The 20,850-nt window shown below is 50.1% G+C and overlaps 2 protein-coding genes across 10 annotated transcripts in view; both read left to right on the top strand.

Moving 5' to 3' along the window:
* USH1C (USH1 protein network component harmonin) overlaps nt 1-1,114 on the top strand; it is a 45,821-nt gene extending 44,707 nt beyond the window's left edge. For both annotated transcript variants that reach the window (XM_057507438.1, XM_057507437.1), the window contains exon 26: nt 654-1,114. Coding sequence is in view for 1 of the 2 variants with exons in the window: in XM_057507437.1 (XP_057363420.1) it covers nt 654-666 (13 nt within the window). In the remaining variant the exon portion in view is untranslated. The remainder of the gene's footprint in view (nt 1-653) is intronic.
* A 13,541-nt stretch (nt 1,115-14,655) lies between these two features.
* ABCC8 (ATP binding cassette subfamily C member 8) overlaps nt 14,656-20,850 on the top strand; it is a 73,225-nt gene continuing 67,030 nt past the window's right edge. For 7 of the 8 annotated variants that reach the window (XM_057507433.1, XM_057507435.1, XM_036888133.2 and 4 more), the window contains exons 1-2: nt 14,657-14,937; nt 16,242-16,383. In XM_057507433.1, the coding sequence (XP_057363416.1) occupies nt 14,790-14,937; nt 16,242-16,383 (290 nt within the window). In that variant the 5' untranslated portion in view covers nt 14,657-14,789. Of the gene's footprint in view, nt 14,938-16,241; nt 16,384-20,850 lie in introns of all 8 variants that reach the window. The other variant, XR_008999245.1, reaches the window with a different exon arrangement.

The following is a 20,850-nucleotide window of genomic DNA, read 5'->3' as shown; positions in this document are numbered from 1 at the left end:
AATTAAGCCAGGACAATTAAGAGGCAATTAAGTCTTGTCCAAAGAACCAGGGTTGGCCTATCAGGGTTGTTCATGCCCTGTGTGACCTGCTGTGGCCTGAGCCCTGCTTGGACCAAATGGTCCTCTGTGCCTTCCCTCTCCCTTGGCTCCAGACTGTATCTGTGGGACACTGTGGAACCCAGCTTTGGGATATGTTTCCCACCCTGTTCATGGAGATAGTTGGCAGGCAGCCATGAAACTGGTGTTTGGCATGGCCTAAAGCCCACAGCTGGCAGTATCTGGGGCAGACCCAAGCCTGGACTTGTTGACTTTTCTGTTATAAGTTTCTCAAAACACTAGGGCCTCATGCTCCCAAGACAGTTGGCCTGCTATGCCCTGGCCTCTGGGATGGCTTCAGTGGCCCTATGTTTTCTGTAACTTATCATCTCTTTGCAAGGGACCCCAGGCCCTCTGGCCCCCTTCTGCCTCATCCCAGGTATCCCCTTACTTTCTCCCTGGCCCCCTGCGTGCTGTGTCTGTGGCTGGTGTGTAGCTGCTATGAGCCTGCAGGGCCCTGTGCTGCCTGGGCGGGTGCTCCTGTTGTCAGGCCTGGCCCCGGGCTAAGTGTGCAGCCGGAGGCCAGCACCACCTGGTCTGCTTCCTCTTCCCTACAGGACCTTCTTCTGAAGTCCAGAAGGAGAAACCAAATTCACCCCTGGAAGCCAGTGAGCTCTGGACCCACCCTCCTGAGCACAGAGCCTGGAACCAGCCTTGAGAGATGCCAGCCTGCCTGCATCTTGGAAACCCGCAGCCAACATCAGGGATGCATGCTCCCCCTGGCCCTGAAGTAGGCCTGCATAAGGGCCACTCTGCAGGCCCACATGGAGGGAGAGAGCAGCCAGCCATTCTGAAGAGGGCCCCTGCAATCCAGACTCTCGTTTCTTTCTTCTGGTTCTGTGAATTTGGTTGCTCCCAGGCCTGGGAGACTCCTCCCTTGAACTCTGATAGGACCTGACTCCTGGGTCTCTCTCTCTCTATTCCCTCCTCTCCCTCCTGCTGTAATTACTGCTAAGGTCACTACCACACACCTTATTCTGAACTTGTTAATAAAATTAACACATTTCTTTTCCAGCTTGTGGGAGTGAGTATGGATTTAGGCAGCACATCCAAGACTGTCAAATAAAAACCCATAAGATTTTGGCCCTTTTCAGTGAAAAACAGAACCAGTCTGACATGAAGGACATGATCAAGTGGCTCAGAGCAGGGGGCTGGGACAGCAGAAAATGGGCTGGACTGGGCTTCAGTGTCTTCCAGCAGAGAGATGGCAGTAAAGGAAGCCATGTGGCAGAGACTTTGCTAGATTCCAGAAAGCACAGCTGAAGGCAGAAGCCCCAGAGGGTTACCTCAAAGCATGGGTTGCCTCAGCTTCTCACATAAACAACACGGCCACAGCTGCTGCTCTTGAGGTCACCAAGCCACGAGGTGCAGGGGCTCCACTCCATCTGTAAAATTACATCCAGAGGAACCTCAAGGAAAGAGGAAAAGGCTTGAGGCAGGAGGGTGTGACTCTAAGGGGCTGGCAGGGGTAAGCTGAGGCCTTCCTAGTCGCAGGGCCCAGGGATGCTCTCAGGCTAGCTCCAGGAAGAGAGGGCTTTTGTCTGTGTAGGCATCTCATGAAAACCTGAGGTGAGGAGGCAGGGTCCCTGGGCCTCCTGAGAAGTGGAAGTGGGAGGTGGTTCTTACTTAAGGTGTCCCAGAGGAGCAGCTCTCTCCATTTAAGCCTCCTGTCTCATCTGCATCCTCAGAGCTCAGCCTGAACATGACCTTCCTAACCTTCTGCCTAACTCTCGGTGACCTTTCAGCGGTATCTCCGACGCCACAGCCTGGCTCAGTCTCCTTTTCCCAACTCCAAATTCCTGAGGCAGAATCTGATTGGGCCAATTCCCCTGAGTGTGCGGCCCTGGGGTCAGGAGCAAATCACAGGTCCAATCATCTGTGGCTGAGTAAGTAGGGTCATTTCCCACCCACAAGGGCAAAATGTCATGATCAGTGGGGGCACAGAGAGAGAAAGAGAGAAGCTGGTCTTCTGATCTCAGAGACAAAGTAAAATGACCTTATAACATCTGGCTGTTCAGTGATGGTTACCTACTCTTGTGACCTAAAAGTACCACTGCTGAGGCCTTCAGCTTGTCAAATAAAGCCTGGAATCTCGCCATTTGAAATTCATCTTCAGCTATTCTTAGTTATTGGCACCTCAGAGTAAATGAGTTTATCAGTACTTATCAAGACTTGGTGAGTGAGACAATAAAGAGGGCTTTGACTCCCCAGTTGGAGGAGAAGGGCAGAGGTGTACCACCAGGCAGGGCAGGAAGAGGGAATGAGTGGAGGCTGGGGACATGGGTGACAAGAGACCTAAGTCAGAAGTTCACCTAGAGCTGGCAGGGTGTGTGGGCTACAAGGGGCTTCAGTTTTCTTTTTTATGAGGCCTGACTCCCTCTTCACCATTATCAGGGAAATCAAGTCTCATGTATTGGAAAGTTGTTCAATGTTGAAACCAAAGTACACAGGTCTCTCCAGCAGACAGTGGCATTAACCAGGTAAGCAATAGAAAGGTCCAGAGCACATGCATAGATGTGGGGGCCTAAAGCAGTCCTAACCTGCAGGGGCCATGGGGGGCACCACTGAGGCCAGAGTCTACTAGGGGAATGGGCCAGACATAGGAACCCACTTCAGTGTCAAGACTGAGCATTCAGGACTAACACCCATACAGGCCAGGGATGGCATACATCACTACTTCAATCCCAGCGCTCTCTCCAACCAGCCAACTGGGTGGCCACTAACAGCTCATGGAATCTGGCCTATATGGTGCCTACTTGCCGCTTTTGAATCTAATCCCTATTATTGGGTATTCAGGAAAACTGAGGCCAAGGAGGGAATGACTTGTCCAGGGTCCCCCTACATTCGTGGCAGAGCTGCCATTTCTACCACTGTACCACACAGTGGAAACAAAACCTAAAAAGGCTGGGAATTCAAGGATGCCTTTTGACTCTGAACTTGTAGCATTTTACCCATCTCATTGAAGTTGCTTCCCACAGCTGGTCCCCAGGGTTTGCTGGGCTGGCTTGAAGTCTCTCACTTCTGTATCTGGAAGTCGGAGTAGACGGGCTGAGTTTATAGCCTCAGTGCTTCTGAGACACCTGCTTTGGGCCTGTGTAGGGCTGGGAAGCTGATTTTCAGCTGATTCCAGTCTAATTCCCAAGCTTGATTTGGATAAGGATCTGTTTCCAGAGCTGAAAGCCCGTTTTTCTTCCTGTCCCTGGAGTGACCCTTCCTGGCTCCCTGGGGCCCAGCCTGGCCATGCCTCTGTGAGAACTGGAGGGGGCAGGAGTGGCCCCTGGGAAAGGCAGGTGGGGCTGGTGTGGGGACAGGGCAGAGGGCTCTGACTGTCATAGCTGCCTTCCTGGGGCCTGGGGTTTGCAGCCAGAAGCCCACACACTGGCCCTGTCAGGATTAAGACTGCTTCTTCTCCTAGGTGTACAGTGGGTCAAGCAATGTGCTGAGCCCTAAACATGTAGTGACATTTACTTATTACAAGACATTACTGAGAGGTAGATGATGACATTATCTTCCCTGAGGAAACGGAGGCACTAAGACTTAAGAAGGATGCCTGAGGTCAGACAGTAAGTGGCAGAGCCAGGATGTAGTCCCGGGGCAGGCTGGCTCCAGGAGTCTGTGTCATTAAGGCTGGGCTATACTACTTCAGGTAGATGAGAAAGTAATGACATGTAGAATATGATTTCAGGGGCACCAGGAAAAATGCTAGCCATGAAGTGATTCCTTTCTTCTTCTATCTCCTGTGAGCTTCACTGTGTCCTTCACACTGCAGAGTGAGTCAGCAAACCCGGTTCTCCCAAAACTTCTTCAACAGCTTCTATGCTGTCTTCAGGACAAAGGCCAAACCCCTCAGCCTAGCTTTCAAAGTCCTGCATCGCCTGGCCCCTGACAGCTTCTCCAGCCCCATCTCTTGCCAATCACTTCAGCCACATGGAACTGTCTGGTTCCCGGGCTTGCTGCAGCCCGATCACCTCTCTGTGTAGCTACACATATTCAACGTACTCTGTTTTCCTCATGCCCATGTGAATGTCTATGCAGCCTTCAAGGCCCAGGTCAGTTGCCAAAGGGGAACACTGGGCCTGACATGGAATCTGAGCTCAGTGAGCTCCCTCCTGAGATGGACCCTTCAGGTTGTGAGTGACAGAAACCTAATTTGAGGTGACCACTTAGGTGCAAAATCCAGTAGTACTTCATGTCGGATCAGGCTGGATCCAAGTGTTAAAACAATGACATCAGGAATCTGTTCTGGCCATCTGTAATTGCCAGGGATCTCCAGAGAGACAGAGAGAGAGAAGTGAGAGAGGCAGAGGGAAAGGTTTTAATGAATTGGCTTGCATGATTGTGGGGGCTTGGGATACCCAGACTCTGCAGGGTGGGCCAGCCGACTGGAGACCAACGGAACAGGCCATGTTGCAGCTCAAGTCACGGTGACATTCACAATGGCAGTCTAGAGACAGAATTCCCTCTTCCTCAAGAGACATCAGTCTTTTTTCTGTTCAGGCCTTCAGCTGATTGGATAAGCCCCATCCACATTATGGAGGATTGTCTTCTTTACTGGAAGTCTATCAATGTAGATGTTAATTTCATCTATAAAATACCTTCACAGCAACATCCAGACGTGTTTGACCAAACATAAGGGTGCTCTGGCCTGGCCACTAGACACATAAACCACCCGTCACACCATCTCTTGTCTCTGCCCTCTTCTGGTTGGCTTCATTCTCATAGAGGCTCAGCCCATGGGATGGTGAGATGCCCTCCAGGATTCAAAACACATTCCACCACGCGGTGCAACCCTAGGGGGAAAAGCACACCTCTATCCTGATAGCTCAGGCTAAATCCCAGAGATTCACTCTGATTGGCCTGACTTGGGAAAAGGCCTTCCCTGGATGACCAGGCCTGGGTCACACATCCACCCATGCAACCCCACCAGCTCCCCCTGGGCTGAGTGAAGGATAGGGTGTCTTCCAAAACCAAAGTGGGGTGCTGTTGCAGAGGAAGGGGAAATAAATCTGAGCAGGCACACAGCAGTGTCCACTAAGGACCTCAGTTCCCCAAAGCTCCCTCCCTCCCTCGTTTGCCTCTGTTCTTCCCTTTAGCTCCCCCTGTTACTGTGTGAGGAACCCGTGGCTCTCGGGGCCAGGGGCTAACCCCTTGGTGTGTGGAGCCCTCACACAATCCCAGCTGCCAGGGCTAGGTGCTCAGCCGCCATGTGGGGACAAGAAGCGGTGAGATGAGAGGTCCGTGCTGACCACTGAATTCTGAGAGCTGGGGTACAGGGGTTCCAACACGTGTTCCCCAGATGTCCTGAGAAATGAGAACTGAACTCTGACCTTGGGCACATTACTTAATCTCTATTGCCATTTCTTCAACTTTACATAAAAGGGTTATAAATAGTACCTACTTCATAGAATTATGAGAATCAAAAGGAATATAGAAAAAGTTCTTAGAAACAGTTCTTAGAAAAAGTACTTATAAAACAGATCTCAAACTAATGTTAACTTTTAAAAAAATCTGGGAAAGATGCTACAGGAAGAGAAGCTTGGGGTCCTCTACTTCCCATAGCTGGAGTCTGAGGTAGAGTTGTTCTCTATATCCTGTCTCTGTGCCCCCCACACTTATGACAACTGTGGGGAGCCGTCACCCCTCTTAGCATGTTAAGTGCAGAAAGTCCTCCATGCACCTTCCCTTTCTAGGGAAGTAGTACTTGCTCCCCCAACAGGCCACCAGCTGTGTATGTGTGTATGTGTGTGTGTGTGTATACATGTTAGGTTTTTAATATTCTTCATTAATTTTATCGTGAATGTGCACATGAGGCATTCCAGAACAGAGACCGATTTCTTGTCAAGTACCTTGCAGTAATGACATGTATGTTATCCCCTCTCCCCCTATTGCTCCAGACCTTACCCCAGGGTGATGCATCAAAAACCAGATGGAAAAATCTACATGAGTGGTGGCACACTCCATAGGGAGGGATTTTCTCCATTTATATACAGGAGAGAGACAGCTGTGCCCCTGCCCTCCCAGAAAGGGGAAGAAAAAACAATTTTGCCTCTTTGAGAAGGGATGGAAAAGACTGTGGATTCTCCCCCTACACTTCTGGCCCTTGCACACCCAGAGAGACAGTGCTCTCGTCTTCCTGGCACCTTAGGGGCTTGACCTAGGGACCTGCACTTGGGCCCTTTTGGGGGTGATAACAGAAGTTTTACTGTCCTTTTTCAAAAAAAATTGTAGTACAGTACACATAACAAAATTTGCCATCTTAATCACTTTAAGTGCACAGTTCAGTGGTATTCAGTACATTCACATTATTGTGCAAACAGCACCACCATCCATCTCCAGAACTCTTCATCTTGCAGAACTGAAACTCTGCACCCATTAAACAGTGACTCCTCATTCCCCCATTCCCTCAGCCCTGGGCAACCACCCTTCTATCTTCTGTCTCTATGATTTTGACTACTCTAGGTATCTCATATAAGTAGACTCATACGGCATTTGTATTTTTGTGACTGGCTTATTTTACTTAGCATAATGTCCTGAAGGTTCCTCCACGTCGTAACATGTGTCTGAATGCCCTTCCTTTTTATGGATGATAATATTCTATTGTATGGATATACCACCTTTTTCTTATCCATTCATCTACTGATCGACACTTGAGTTGCTTCCACCTTTGAATACTATGAATAATGCTGCTGTGCACATAGGTGTACAAATATCTCTTCAAGACTCTGCTTTAAATTATTTGGGGCCTGTTTCCACAAGAGGATTTGCTGGATATGTTGTGTTATCCTTTTGGAACACAGCAATTATCTAGACAAATGGCTATTGGTCTAATTCTCATGGCACATGAAGGGCAGAACACTTCTAGGGAAAGTGAAAGGAAAAATGGCTGAGCTTTCTATCTCACACATTTCCCAGTCTCAGGAGGCTAGGGCTCCTTACAGGAGCAGGGCCAGAAGCAGCTCTAAACCCTCAACACAGCCAACAGACATCCACCCGGCAGCCGCCTGAGGCCCGCACTTCCTGGTGGATGGATTTAGTGGGGGTTTAGAACCCCAGCATTTGAATTTCCTTTCAGGGAAATGGTCCAAAGCCTTCATGAGATTTTCAAAAGTCTCTCTGACCCAAAAGAGGTTAAATCCACTCTCACAAAAGAGTGACGACTAGGATAAAACACAAAAACCTTAATAATGAGGCCTTAGGAAATCCCAAAAGGTTAAACAGTAAACTCCCTCAGTGCAGGCCCTGGATTCACTGCTCCATCTCCAGCACTTAGTAAGGGCCTAGCACATAATATGTGCTCAATAAAGATAGGCCAGGAAATGAATGAACAATCTGTCAAAAATGGACAAAGAAACTGCCTCTCAGTGGTATAACTAATCAATGAGAAAGGTGAATCCAATTTATAGATATCAGATTTTCACTGAGCTGAGCAAGCACACAGCTGTTACATCCATGGGTGAACATTGTCACTGATTGATTCATTCACTCATTCATCCACTCATTCATTCATTTTTTTTATTAAGGTACTATTGATATACACTCTTATGAAGGTTTCACATGAAAAAACAATGTGGTTACTACATTCACCCATGTTATCGTGTCCCCCTCATACCCCATTGCAGTCACTGCCCATCAGTGTAGTAAGATGCCACAGAGTCACCATTTGCCTTCTCTGTGCTACACTGTCTTCCTCCGACCACCCCTTTACCATGTGTGCCAGTCATAATACCCTCAATCCCCTTTCCCTCCCTCCCCACCCACCCCTCCCCTTTGGTGACCACTAGTCCCTTCTTGGAGTCTGTGAGTCTGCTGCTGTTTTGTTCCTTCAGTTTTGCTTCGCTGTTATACTCCACAAATGAGGGAAATCATTTGGTACTTGTCTTTCTCCACCTTCATTCATTCATTTAACAAATATCTACTGACATTGAGCACCTATTCTGTGCCAGCACCAAAGCTACAGAATACTCCATTTCAATGCTGAAGCTGCTCCCAGCCCAGGGGAGCAGACAGACCCCCAAATGAATCATCACAATCCTGGTGGTCATGGCAATGACGGGCTGCACAAAGGGCTGCGAGAGCCCAGAGAGGAGCCTGTTAGTGTCCAGCCTTATGGGAGGGTCAGAGAAGGCTTCATGGAGGGGTGACATTTGAGCCCAGTGTGGAAAGCTGAGTAGCAGGTAGGTAGTCAGTGGGTGAGGGAGACTGTTTTTAGCTTCCATTGCCCAGTGCTGGACACACACAACAGGCACTTCCTAAATGTGAACTGTCATGTGAACAGTAGCCATCTGTAGGAAGCAGAATCCATGTGGGGACCCCCTTAGCTGGAAATTCCAGAGCACCAGCAATCCAGCCCCCCAGTATTTCCCCCAACTCCTCTCAACATGCCTCAACCCAGCCAGACTCACTGGGTCACTCACTGCATCTGGAAAGCCTTGCTCCAGCTTCCCCGCCTTAACACACACCGATACCCCTCCCCATCTGGACGGTCTTCCCCTTACTGACCTGTATGGAATGGGGCATCCCCCAAGGCCACCTTTTTTTCCTAATGTTTCCAGCAGGCTGCCTCTCCAAGCCTAATCACCTTTTTAAAAAAATTTTTTAAATAAATGCATGTTCATCTTGTTTTCCCAAGGACACCATAAGCCCCTAAGGGCAGGGACAACCAGATATAATTCCTTATCAGAAGACAATGTGGTAAAAAGTGATGGTTCTCAAACACCCTGTGAATCAGAATCACCTGGAGGACTTGTTAAAATAGATTTCTGGACTCTAACCCCACACCACCAACTTTCAGACTGAGGAGATCTGGCGCTGGCCAGAGCATCTGCATTTCTAATAAATCCCCCAGGGATGCTGCAGGGACCACACTTTGAGAACCACTGGCAGAGAAAGCACAGGGTTCCAGACCAGCTGCACCTGGGTTTCCATCTAGGCTGTGCGTCTCTCTGGCTGTGTGAGTTAGGGCAAGTCTCTTGGTAACAGGACTGGAATGTATATTTGAAAGTAGTTAAGAGAGTAGATTTTAAAAATTCACATCACAAGCAAAGAGAAAACTATGTGAGGTGATGGATGTTAACTAAACTTATTACTGTAATCCTCTCCCTCTCTCTGTATATATATGTGTGTATGTAGATATATATATCAAATCATTACATTGTACATCTTAAATTCTTATGCAGTGTTATATGTCATTTATATCTCAAGGAACTGTGGGGGTGGGATGGGGAGCAATGACTTGGGATTTGGGGCAAGAAGGTCCCAACCGATCTAAAAATGGAAAAGCTTAACATGAGGTCTCTTGTGTGCCAGGCTGTCTCACACCCATGACCCATGAGGGAGGGATTATCCTTTTACTTGCCTAAGATCACACAGCTGGCCAGGGATAGAGCGGGGATCTGAACTGCCCGGGCATAGAGTTTGGGTCCAGGAGCCTCTGCTCAGGGGACAGGAGCTGAGGTTCCTCTGGCGGTGGGGAGAGGACACTGAGCGGAAGACAGGTTGTTGAGCAGCAGCTCCCTCACTGGGCCTCAGCCCCAGCTCTGGCAGGGCCTTCCAAGCCCAGACAGCTGAGGCTGTGCTGTGCCTGCCAGAGGTGCCTGTCAGGGGCCAGGCTGTGCCAGAGAGAGGCAGCCTCTTTTGCTGAACCCACATGAGGTTCTGCTGCAGTGTGGCCTCGGGTGGAGAGAGGGCAGGCCAGTACACCTTATGGGATCCCTGGGCAGCTCACATACAGTCATTCCACCCCATCCCACCCCCCCACCCCCATCACTCATGGAAATTGTCTCCAGAGCAAATCACCAGGAGGTCATTTGTGTGCCTGTTTCACCCACAGAGTGAGGCCCCACCCAGGGGGGCCCCTTACACTCCAGTCCCCTCATCTGGCCCCTGACTGATGGCAGTGACTAATGCCATGGCTGGGCGGTTCCTTTAGAGCAAAGGTTCCAGAGCAAAGGCCCAATGCTGAGATGTGCAGGTTTCCCCAAAGCTCGGTTCTTTGGGGCCTGCATGCCCTCTTAAGTTGATGAAGTCTCAGGAGCAGAAAAACCCTCAGGACCCTCAGCATCCCTTTGGGAAGTGGTTAACAACACAGGCTTTGAAGACAGGTCTAACTGGTTTGGCTCTGTTCTCTACCAATTCCCAGCTGTGTGATCTTCAGAAAAGGGCTTAACTCCTCTAAGCCTCTGCTTTCTCTGAGAACAGTAACTACTAGGCAGTTGCTCTGAGATATAAAACAGGTAAAGTGTGTGGCATATACTAAGCACTCAACCAATGTTGGAGCAACAAAAAGGAGAAAATCTTATTCTCTCCCTCTCTCCCCCATTAATCTGTCCAGGAAGAGAGCAGATTTGAGAATGGTCAGCAGTTGGGAAAGGAAACAGGCTTGCTTCAGAGCCCCTGAATGGGTATGTAACCTGAAGGCAAATGCTGAATTGCTCTGGGGAATGAGGGGCATGTTTTAAAAAGAGGCTGTGTGTAAGAAAGAAAGAGGGGACATACAATAACACACCAGGGAAAAGACCTTGAGGTAGAGAAATGGGAGGTTTCATTAAGTTCTGCTGTGAAGCATGGGAATCGTGCCTTCCCACCTACCCGTGAAGAGTTCAGGAAAGCCTCCATTTTTAATTGATGCACTGGGGAGTTGGATCCCGTGCAGGATGCAATGAGAGGCTGAGTTTGACCTCAGAGAGCTTCAAGAGTGGAGAGCAACTAGACCATGTATGGAGTTGCCCTTCTGCATCATGTGATTCTAGTGAGGGTGATCTTGGACCAAAAGTTTGGCAAGAATAAGAACTTTCTTTAATTTCTATGTCAAGCCCTTTTTCCACCAGGCTGGCAGAAAATGTAAACATTGGGCTTTCTTAGAGTTCCTTCCCTGCCATTCTAGTTCTGCAGTTCCAAGAGAGTGGGGAGGGTCCATCCTGTTTGTGCATCACCCACCGCACAATTATGGCTGAGGGTCCCCTGCTTCTGTCAGTCTGGTGACTCTGCCCTGGCAGGAACCAGCCCTTAGATAGATTTTCTGGCACAATCCACATACAACCTTTCCCTTGCTGCGTGACTATTCCCCACCACCCCCTCCCTCCCACACAGCAGGCAGGCAGGGAGACTGCGCACAGGTCCTACTCTCAAGAACTTGTGCTCTCTTCCTTCCTCCTGACAGAGGACAGGCTGGGCGTGGAAGAGAATGACTTTTCCCTCCCAGGTCCCAGCCATGACATTTGGTCTAAAACTCAATCCTCTCTTCTAGTGATTGAGTGTCTTAGATTGCAGCCTTCTAAATTGCCCTGTGGACACAGGCTTGTACACCAATTGTCTGCTTTCTATCTGGCTACAGCTTCACAGTCATCTGCCTGAAGGGGAGCAGAGTAGAGACATCTTCCCAAGTCCACAGAAATGTCCCTACTGTATTCTCTAAACTTGTTGCACACTATAGATAATACCATGATTTTTGTTTTCTATTTGCTTTTAACCAGCTCTCTATTGACTGGGATTATTGAAAGGGTCAATTTCCTAAAATAACACCCCACTCTGTTGTGTCACCATTATCATCCTGATGATGCCCCCTGCCATGGTCATTGCCCCACCTGGTCAGCCAGATAGACAGGGCACTAAAGCCTGAGCAACATCAGAGCTGGAAGAGACTTATTTTGAAGCTTTGTGCCAACTCTTCACCTGCCAGAGGCAAGAAGCCTGCTTGAGCCCCACCCACCCAGTGGAACAGGGAGCCGCAAGAATCCAGGTCCCTGAAATCTACCCCAGGTTTTCCATTCTGCAGGGAAGAAGGCTGAGAATTCACACGGGGAGTGCTGCACCTGGAGCAAGTTCTTTTGTGCCTTCACTCCTCCAACCTCCGACTTCAGAAGCAACCTCCCCATAGAGACAAGTGTATCTCCTTGTCTGTTTCTGTTGTAGAAATAAATGGTTTCTGGCCACACAGGCTGTTCTACATCTATGCCTTGGACATCTTTCCGTGTCAGTATATATATAAAACATAACCTTATTCTTTGTACTTACCTCACAATATGGATAATACCCTATTTTTTGTTTGTTTTTAATATGCCTTCTATTGTAGAACACTTGAGGTTTTTCCAAGATTCCGATCCACGATAAGTCCTTTCATGCTTCTTTATGCACCTGACTCCACACTTTCAAAATGACTCTGGTACCCACATGGTGGGCAGTGGGATGGGTACCCTCACTGTAAAGTAGGTAAGGGTGGAATTCATGAACAGACACACTGCAGGTTTTGCTAGAGATGTCAAATACAGTGCCTCCCTCCAGCCTCCAGCCCTAACACTCTCTTAGTCCCACATGATGATCCCTGAATAGTCCTTTACACTTGGGTCCAGCTTGGGTTAGACTATAATTTAAAATTTTACCATTTTTAAAAATTGTAAATGGCCCAGAAGAGGCAAGTGTGTGGGCTGTACCAGGCACTATGTGCTGAGTGCCAAGGAAGGGAAAGCCCACTGGATAACCTTCACTGACTGAGGAGGTCCTCTGCGTGGGCCCCCTAAGGATGAAGCAGCCTGGACCATCTTCCCAACTTAGAAAGCAGATTTACACCCCCAATCTCATCTTAATCTCTTGGGGTTTGTATTATCATCTTCCCCATTTAGAAAGGAGGAAATTGAAGCACAGAATGATGACTTGTCCAACATCACATAGTGGTGGAGCCAGGCCTGGGGACTTACTCTTCGAAACTACATGTATTATTACTACCAGAAGAGAAAACAGCATTGCTGAAAGTGTGAAAACTGAACTGTACCTACAAAAACAAATGGCAACATTGCAGGGAGTTTGAAAACATCTTGGAACCAAATTAAATAAACAAAAGTTTTGTTAGGTGACCAAAGGCACATCATTTTACCTCTCTGATCCTAAGTTGTCTCCTTCTACAGAAAGAGAATGGTGATAAAAATAATAGTAATCACAGCAATGGTAACTAATATATATAGCACACCACCCCAACCCTACAGCCATTTCAAAGCCTGACCTTCCCCTGCAGGCTTGCATTTAGACATACATATTTAATATGGCTGTAATCATAGGAAACACACAATTTATTTCCTCATTTTTCATCTGACATTATCTTGTAAGCTCTTCCCATTTGGCTATGTGGACTCAGCAATCACCTTTTCAGCAGATGCTTTCACCTAGATTAATTAACTCTTGCGGCTGGTGCTGGCCGTTTGCTGCCACCATGTTTTCACTACTGATGGTACAGAAAACATATTTCAGCTCAGAAAGATTCCTGAAACTCAGAGACTATCTGAGCCCTTCAGACCCTGAGCTCCTGCCCTCCCCAGTCTGTTCATCCAACTCCACCAGCCCTCTGCCCTGGTGCCTGGTTCTGCCCTGGCCTTTCCCAGGAGCTGAGATGGAGCTGAGGCCTTGCCTGACAGAGTCCTATAAAGGCAAGTCTCAAAGCAGGATCAGAACAGCGTCAGAGAAGCTTGTAGGGAAAAGAGCTGAAGAGGACCTCCTTTGGTGTACATACGCATTTATGCTCCATATCCCTAACTCAGGAAATTCTTCTAAAATAGAACCTAAAATCCCACTTTCTCTTTTCTCCTTCGTAGGACATATACTTTATTGACCTCAGACCTGTAAGAATCTCCCCAAAGTGTAGGAAGGCGTAACATGTCTCTACAATTTCACCAGGTCCTTGAACTCCTTAAGCCTGTCTGTGTCCGGTTAAGAATACAGCCTAGAGTGATAGTGTCTCTTTCCAGCCCTCCTGGCTGCCTCCCATTGCTGTCATTGGATACCATTCCACAACCCTCTTTTTCAGCCATGGGCCAGGATGTATGCTACCCACTTACCTGCAGTTGCTGGGAGGTTTCTGTGCATTAGATGCATGCCTGAGGATGATGGGTGTGGGGTGGGAGTGGGAGTCTGAGGAGCAGAGTTCAAGTTATGCTTCCCCACTTGCTGGCGATGAGACCTTGGGTCAGTGTTGTAACCTCCCTGAGCCTCAGTTCCCTCATCAGAAAAATAAGAGGAATTATAACCTGTATTTAGCAGGAGCATTGGGAGATCCAGTTTGTGAGAGCTCTGGATATGCTTTGAGCGCCCTGGGCTGGGACCACTTTTGCAAATATTCTAAGTGCTCCCCAAGGGGCACTTAGTTCCTCACTGCTTTTCTTATCCAAAAGGGTTGAGAGCTTGTTCCACTCTGCAGACCAGGACTCTCCCATCTAACTACATCCACCCATGCCATGCGTTGGTGAGCCCACATCTCAGACCCTGGGCAGGGAGCTCACTCTCAGGACCCGCACAGTGCCAGTTCCAGACCCCCAAGGACACTCTTCCTCTCTTCCACAACCCCACACTCCCACCCAGACTGGAGGGTACCCACCCCCGCGCCTGCCTTCCCCCTTTCAGCGCACGCGCGAATCGAGGGACTCACAAAGCGTCCCCTAGCACCTCTGGGCACGTGGGAAGCCGCAGCTGGAAGGCGGGTCCCAGCGCGGCCCGGCCCAGTGCGTTCCCCGCCGCCCCCGGGGCCCCGCAGGTGCAAAGGGGGACAGGGTGGGGGAAGCGGGAGCGCCGGCGGGGCGGGGCGGGGCCCGCGGGGGGGGCGGGCGGGGGTGCGGCTGACCGCCCGCCCGGCGGCGGAGAGCGAGGGACAGAGGCGAGAGAGGCGCGTGGAGCCGGCTGCAGCCGCAGCCGGAGCGCGAGCCCGCGCCGCCATGCCCTTGGCCTTCTGCGGCAGCGAGAACCACTCAGCCGCCTACCGGGTGGACCAGGGCGTCCTCAACAACGGCTGCTTCGTGGACGCGCTCAACGTGGTGCCGCACGTCTTCCTGCTCTTCATCACCTTCCCCATCCTCTTCATCGGTGAGCGCGCGCCGGGAGCGGCGGCGGAGGGCCGGGCGGAGGCGCGGGGAAGGAGGGGAGGCGCTGCCCGCCGCACCGCTCCGCGGCCCCTGCCTACCCCGCAACTCCGCTCGTCTCCCTCCCGGGGTCCCCTGCCCGGTGTTCTACCCCGCGGTCCCCTCGCTCGCACACCCGCACATCGCCTCACTCCCCCGGGTGCCCCTGAACCCGCACCAAACACAGCGGAACCCCCAAGTTTTGCCGCCACTGGGCCAGAGCTGGGATGAAGAAAGGGGAAAGCGGAGGTTTCTGAACGCACTGTAAAGGTGGGCGAGGGTGTCAGGCTGCACCCTTGGTGGTGCCGCGTAGGGAGCTGGGTCACCCCAACCCCAAGGCGCCCTCGGGTCAGCCGCAGCTAGGCCTAGGGAGGAGTGCAGCCTCAGCCTCGGAGGTCGGGATCGAGGCCCAGGGAACTCCTGTGCCTCCCCGGACAAATTCAGACGGTGGTCAGTAGCCCCCTACAGTCCCAGGGCGGCACTCTCCCAGGGCGAGGAGAGGCAGGAGCTAGGGACTTGGATCTCCTGGCCCGGCTACCCCACTCCAGAGCGTAACTCCTGAGTGCAACTTCTTATGCTCTGTGGGGAGCAGCCCCCACTGGCAGAGACCCCCCAGAGGCCCCCAACGCCCCTGATTGAAAGCACTCTGCAAAGTTGGGCGCCACTAGTGCCTGGATAATCCTGTGTGCTTTTTCACTCAAGTCCCCTTCATTTCTCATCAAGACCTTGAGTTTCCCAAGCTGAGTAGCCCTGTCAACTCATAGGGGGTCCCCTGCCTCCCCAAAACATGTTCACTCACTCTAAGAAAAAAAGCAAATTTAAAATTCATATGCAGCTTTTGGGAAGAAAGGAAGGATTGTCACAAAATTAAAAAGAGGATGCTGCAGAAGCAGAGCTGCTAGTTACTGACAATGGCAATTAGGCAGGGATAGAAAGGAAACATAAGCAAGCTACTCGTGTGTGTATCAAAAATTGTACCAGTATTTACACATACGCTTTTAACCAAGTGGTTTATCTACATGATAATTAGTCATATGAGAAGTCAGCATATAAAATTGGGTACCTGCATAGGTGCACCTCCACAGGTCCAGGGTTCATGCTCGGACATTTAGTTCTCACGTTCCAGACTCAGGCATTCTCATGCACAGGTGTACAAAGGGTACGTTCCTCACTCTCACCATGGACCCGATGCTTTAGCACCCTACTGAGGGACAGGCACCCTCCTCCTGGTGAGCCAGCCTTCCCACCTCTTTGGGTCTCTCCTTGCAGGATGGGGCAGTCAGAGCTCCAAGGTACACATCCACCACAGCACATGGCTCCACTTCCCAGGGCACAACCTCCGCTGGATCCTGACCTTCATGCTGCTCTTTGTCCTGGTGTGTGAGATCGCAGAGGGCATCCTGTCTGATGGGTGAGTGACTCTTGGAGGACTCAGGAGAGTGGAGCTACTTCAGAGTGCTCCCCTCAAAGCCAGGGAGACCCCAGCTCACCTGTATTCTGTGAGCCAGCAACACTTGCTAGTAAACCCAATGACTGTTAACCCAGCCTCTCCTATGTGCAGACTCACTGGCCACAGGTGAGACCCAGGCCCTGTCCCTAGTACAGTAGGGTAGAGGGAACGCAGATCTGCATGCCAAGACCAGTAAATCATCCTAGAGCCTATGAGAGTGCCCCAACTCCTGGGGAAATGCCCAGCATCTTCCACAAGCAGCTGGAGTTACCTTCTCAGGAAAAATTTAAATCTCTCTTACTCAAGACCTGTCCTTGGTTCCTAGTTGTTTGTTTACAAGGTCCCAGTCCTCAGTCTGACATCTGGGGTCCTCATAGCCCCCTCCACTGTCTCTAGCCTCCTTCCCAAGGACTTCTCCCCACACCCACCTTTCCTCTGGGTCTCACACACTCTCCTCACACCTCTGCCACAGCAGAGATCATACTGTAAAGTTCCCATCTATTTGTATAACTTCTTCCAATGGGTGGGAAAAGCCACAGAGTTGGAATCTGGGTTTTATTCATGTCTGTAGTCCTGGTGCAAGGACGTGGTAAAGCTCCATGAACATTTGTCCACTCCTTTAGAGAATAAATGAAACAATGTTACAAGTAAGTACTCTGGGAGTAGAGAGGAAGGCAGGGTTGGGCAAGCTTCATGGTTGAGGGGGCTTCTGAGCTGAGCCTGGAAGGATGACTAGGGTTCTGGCAGCAGAGGAGTTCCCAAGGGAGGGCCAGTGGGGCTGGAGGGAGGAGAAGCAAAGCACCACTGGAACGAAGGTGAGGGTGGGAGCAACGGGGCTGAAGCATGAAGCATGCAGCAGAGTAAGGAAGACAGGGCTTGGAAATCCGGTTGGGCGCATCTCCAGATGGGCTGCAATGCGAGGCTGAGAGTTTGGGCTGGAATTTTGTCAGCGGTTTGAAACAGAAGAGAGATGTAATCATCACAGCATATTTAGGCAAGAGCCCAAGGGGGTATCCAGGGCAGGTTGTAGGCAGAGAGAGGCTGGAGGCCATTACAGTAGTCTAGGTGACAAATAACTGCAGCTGGAAATGATGTGTCAGCAACTGAGGGGTGCAGAAGAGGAGGAGGTGAAGCAGCCATCTCACTGAAGAAAAATCAAAGAATTAACAAGGCTCAGTGACTGCCTTGGGTGAGGGGATGGTGGAGCGTGGAGGGCATTTGGCTAAAATATCTGAGGTCCAACCCCTCTGAGCTGTTATCAGACTATGCCCAGACTCCACCCCTGCCAGCCAGCCCTGGCTCCTGCCGCTGGACAGCAGGGGGATGGAATCCTCCCCAGCCACTCCCTGCCACTCCCTCCCCCTCCCACCCGCAATGTCCCTGCATCCTGGCTTCAGCAGTAATCATCGGTTGCTCCTGGATACTAAAGTCCCCCAAATTAGCAAGAAGACCAGAGTGTATGCTGCCACATAGCCAGAAGGTGACAAGTTCTGCTCTCACCCCCAACTCCCTTCCAAAGCGGCATAAATGCTAGAGAGAGCAGGAGTGCCCTGTGAGCCCTCAGGCCAGAAATACTCAGTGGACTATAATTCGTGGGGTGACAGGAAAGCACCATGCCTGAGGACAAGGCAGCCCTGGGTCTTTCGTGGGTGCTTCTCTAAATACCTGCTGCAAGGATAAGCCACTCACCTTCTCTTCCGGTGAAAAACGAGCACCATAATCCTGCCTTGCTTGATTCACAGGGACATGAGGATGAAATTAGAGCACAGACAGGGCAGAGCATGGAGGGGCAGAGCCCAGGGCAGATGGCACACTCCCAGCACTGGGGAGACTGGAATAAATCAGGTTAGGGACTCCTTCCCACTGGCTGTCAGGCAGCCCCTCCTGCATCTGGTTGCATTTATATCCTAAATCTCTCCAGCTCGGTGCAAATTACTGTTTCTTCCACAGCAGGCAGGTCAGCTCTTAAACTGAACATTTACCACCTGGTCTTTGCTGGCTGCCATCTGTGGGCCCGACCCCTGGGCAGCCCAGCATGAAGGAATGACATGGGAAGGGAGCAGGCAGGAGAAGAAGCCCCAGACCCTGCCTTGCGGGACTCCCTGCCTGAGTTTGCAGACCTGCCTGGAAATCTAGGGGGCAAGTGGGAGTGGGGGCTGGTTAAAGAGCCGTCTGAAAACTTGAGTTTAGTTTAGGGTAAGCCTCATTTAGTGATTAATTAAGGCACTTTAAACCTGCAGGATTTCCTCTGTTCCCTTGAATGTTATTTTTGTATGCTCTGAATTCACAGCAACCAAAACTGTATAGATTAGTGAGGAAACATTTTGTAAAACTATGTAACTAAAATATTTTCCCAGATGACTATATACTGGAACTTTTACCTACTTTCTTAACTAATCCAATGTATATTATTCAATAAAGCAGCTAAAATCTATTAAGTCATGTCATGAAATGTTTCTTTCAATTATTGTTATTCTTCATCTTATTTTATTTTATAAAATGTTTATCATTTCTACTCCTATTGCAAAAAATGAATTTATTTAAACTTAATTATATAACATTTTAGATGTCATTTAAAAAATGTGTGAGGGAGTACAGAGTTTTTCAAAGTTATTTCAAGGAGTACAAAGACTAGAGTTTTGAAGACCACTGGGCAGCGTGTTGATGGTTCCCTGGGTCCCCACTAGTGACTGATCACCTTGTACCTCCTGTATCATCAGTCTTTTGCTGAGAATATCTACTAATCAAGGCTTAAGTAATATTACAGTCACATTTAACAAGAAGTCTGGCAGTTGCCTTTCCTAGTTGGTTTGGCAGCTTTGTGTTGCCATCAGGGACCTATCTTTCCCCATCATGCTCTGTATGTCCACCATATCTTCCCCCAGGGTCACAGGATGACTACCCAACTCTGGATATTACTTAGCAAGGAAGTGTGAATGGCAAAGGGTGCATGTCTCCTGTGTGCCTCTTCCTTGTGCAGGAGACCATCCTCTGAAGACTTGCCTTTACATCTCATTGGCCAGAATGGGGTTATATGGTCACCCTTAGACTAGTCACTGGTAAAGAAGGGTGGAATTGCTTGGCTGCTTGAGTGATTCACCATCCATTCCTTGGGCTGGGCATATTGCTGCTGGAGCAAACTTGAGGTTCTTTTAGCAAAGAAGAAGGGGAACATGTTACTTGGTGAGCAGCCCACACTGCCTCCACATCTCCACCCTAGTCCCACCAGACTGCTTGGGTTCCCCACATGGCTCTTCTCATTTTCTTTCTCGTTCTCCGCTGAACTCCTGCTTATCCTTCAAAGCCCAGCCTGGTGCCACCTCCTCTGTGAAGCTTTGCCTGATTACTCACCCAGTCTTCTGTGCTCTTAGTCTTCTGGCCACCTGCAGTATCGCTTCCCCAGACTGCCTGTCAGGCACTTTGCTCTGAGCATGGTTGACCCCTTCCTACCATGAGCTTCCTGAGGGCAGAGACCCTTAGCCACTGGGTAAAGGGAGCAGTGCAAGCATGGGCAGTGCTGGGGTGGGAGACTGGAGGAGGCCTAAGGCAATGGAGGGAGTCCTGAAATGGATTCAGCAGAAAGAGCAGGCTAGACAGTCCTGGAAAAGTGGCTTGAGGCCACATCACAGGGATCCTTGGTGCCAGGCTGAGGAGTGTGGGCTTTGCTTTCTGTAGGAGGGAGCCGTGGAAGGGCATGATCAGGGCTAAGTAAGGTGAGCTTCCTCACCAGTCATGCGGAGCCTGAGATCTGGGCGAGAGCTCTGGCTCCTACCGGTCTTACCACCAGATCAGAGTCCACCTACCACAGAGGCCTCTGTGAGTTAAAGCAGGGAGTGGATGGACAGTAACCTTGGGCACATTACTTAGCCTCTCTGTGCCTCAGTTTCTTCAATTGTAAAATGAAGAGACTAAGTGTACTGACTTCATGGGGTCTTATCAAGACCTGGTGAGTTCATATAACATCAAGGGCTTAGAACAGTACCTGGCACACAGTGAATGTTCAGTAAATATTAACTATCAGTGTTGTTATTACACCTGCCAGGAAGGCATGTGCTGATTTATGCTCTCCATGTTAAATGGGGCTGTGTCTAAGAGACTTGTGGTGTTCAGGCCCCTGTACTGTCCCAGGGACCTCAGACACAGGGACCTGGCTGTGATCCCTCCCGGAGAAGTGGTTCCAGGCCAGAGGCTTTATGGCTGTGACTGCCAAGGCCGGCCTCCCTATGTCAGATTCCATGAGCAGGAGCCCAGGCAGAGAAAGCTTGGACTCCAAAGCCTAAACATGGAGCCACCCTAGCATGACTGTGTGGATTCCTGGGGCCATCAGCGAACAGGTGTGTTTTGGGTATGGGCTGGGCAGAGCTGCCAGTATATGTTGTGGAGCTGTGCACGTGACCTGGAGGCGCTGCTGTGTGCTGGGCCCTAAGC

The sequence above is a fragment of the Manis pentadactyla genome, chromosome 9 (assembly GCF_030020395.1).
Source record: "Manis pentadactyla isolate mManPen7 chromosome 9, mManPen7.hap1, whole genome shotgun sequence".
In the NCBI taxonomy this organism is placed as follows: domain Eukaryota; kingdom Metazoa; phylum Chordata; class Mammalia; order Pholidota; family Manidae; genus Manis; species Manis pentadactyla.
The sequence above is the reverse complement of the archived record's forward strand: the minus strand, read 5'-3'. Positions and strand labels throughout refer to the sequence as shown.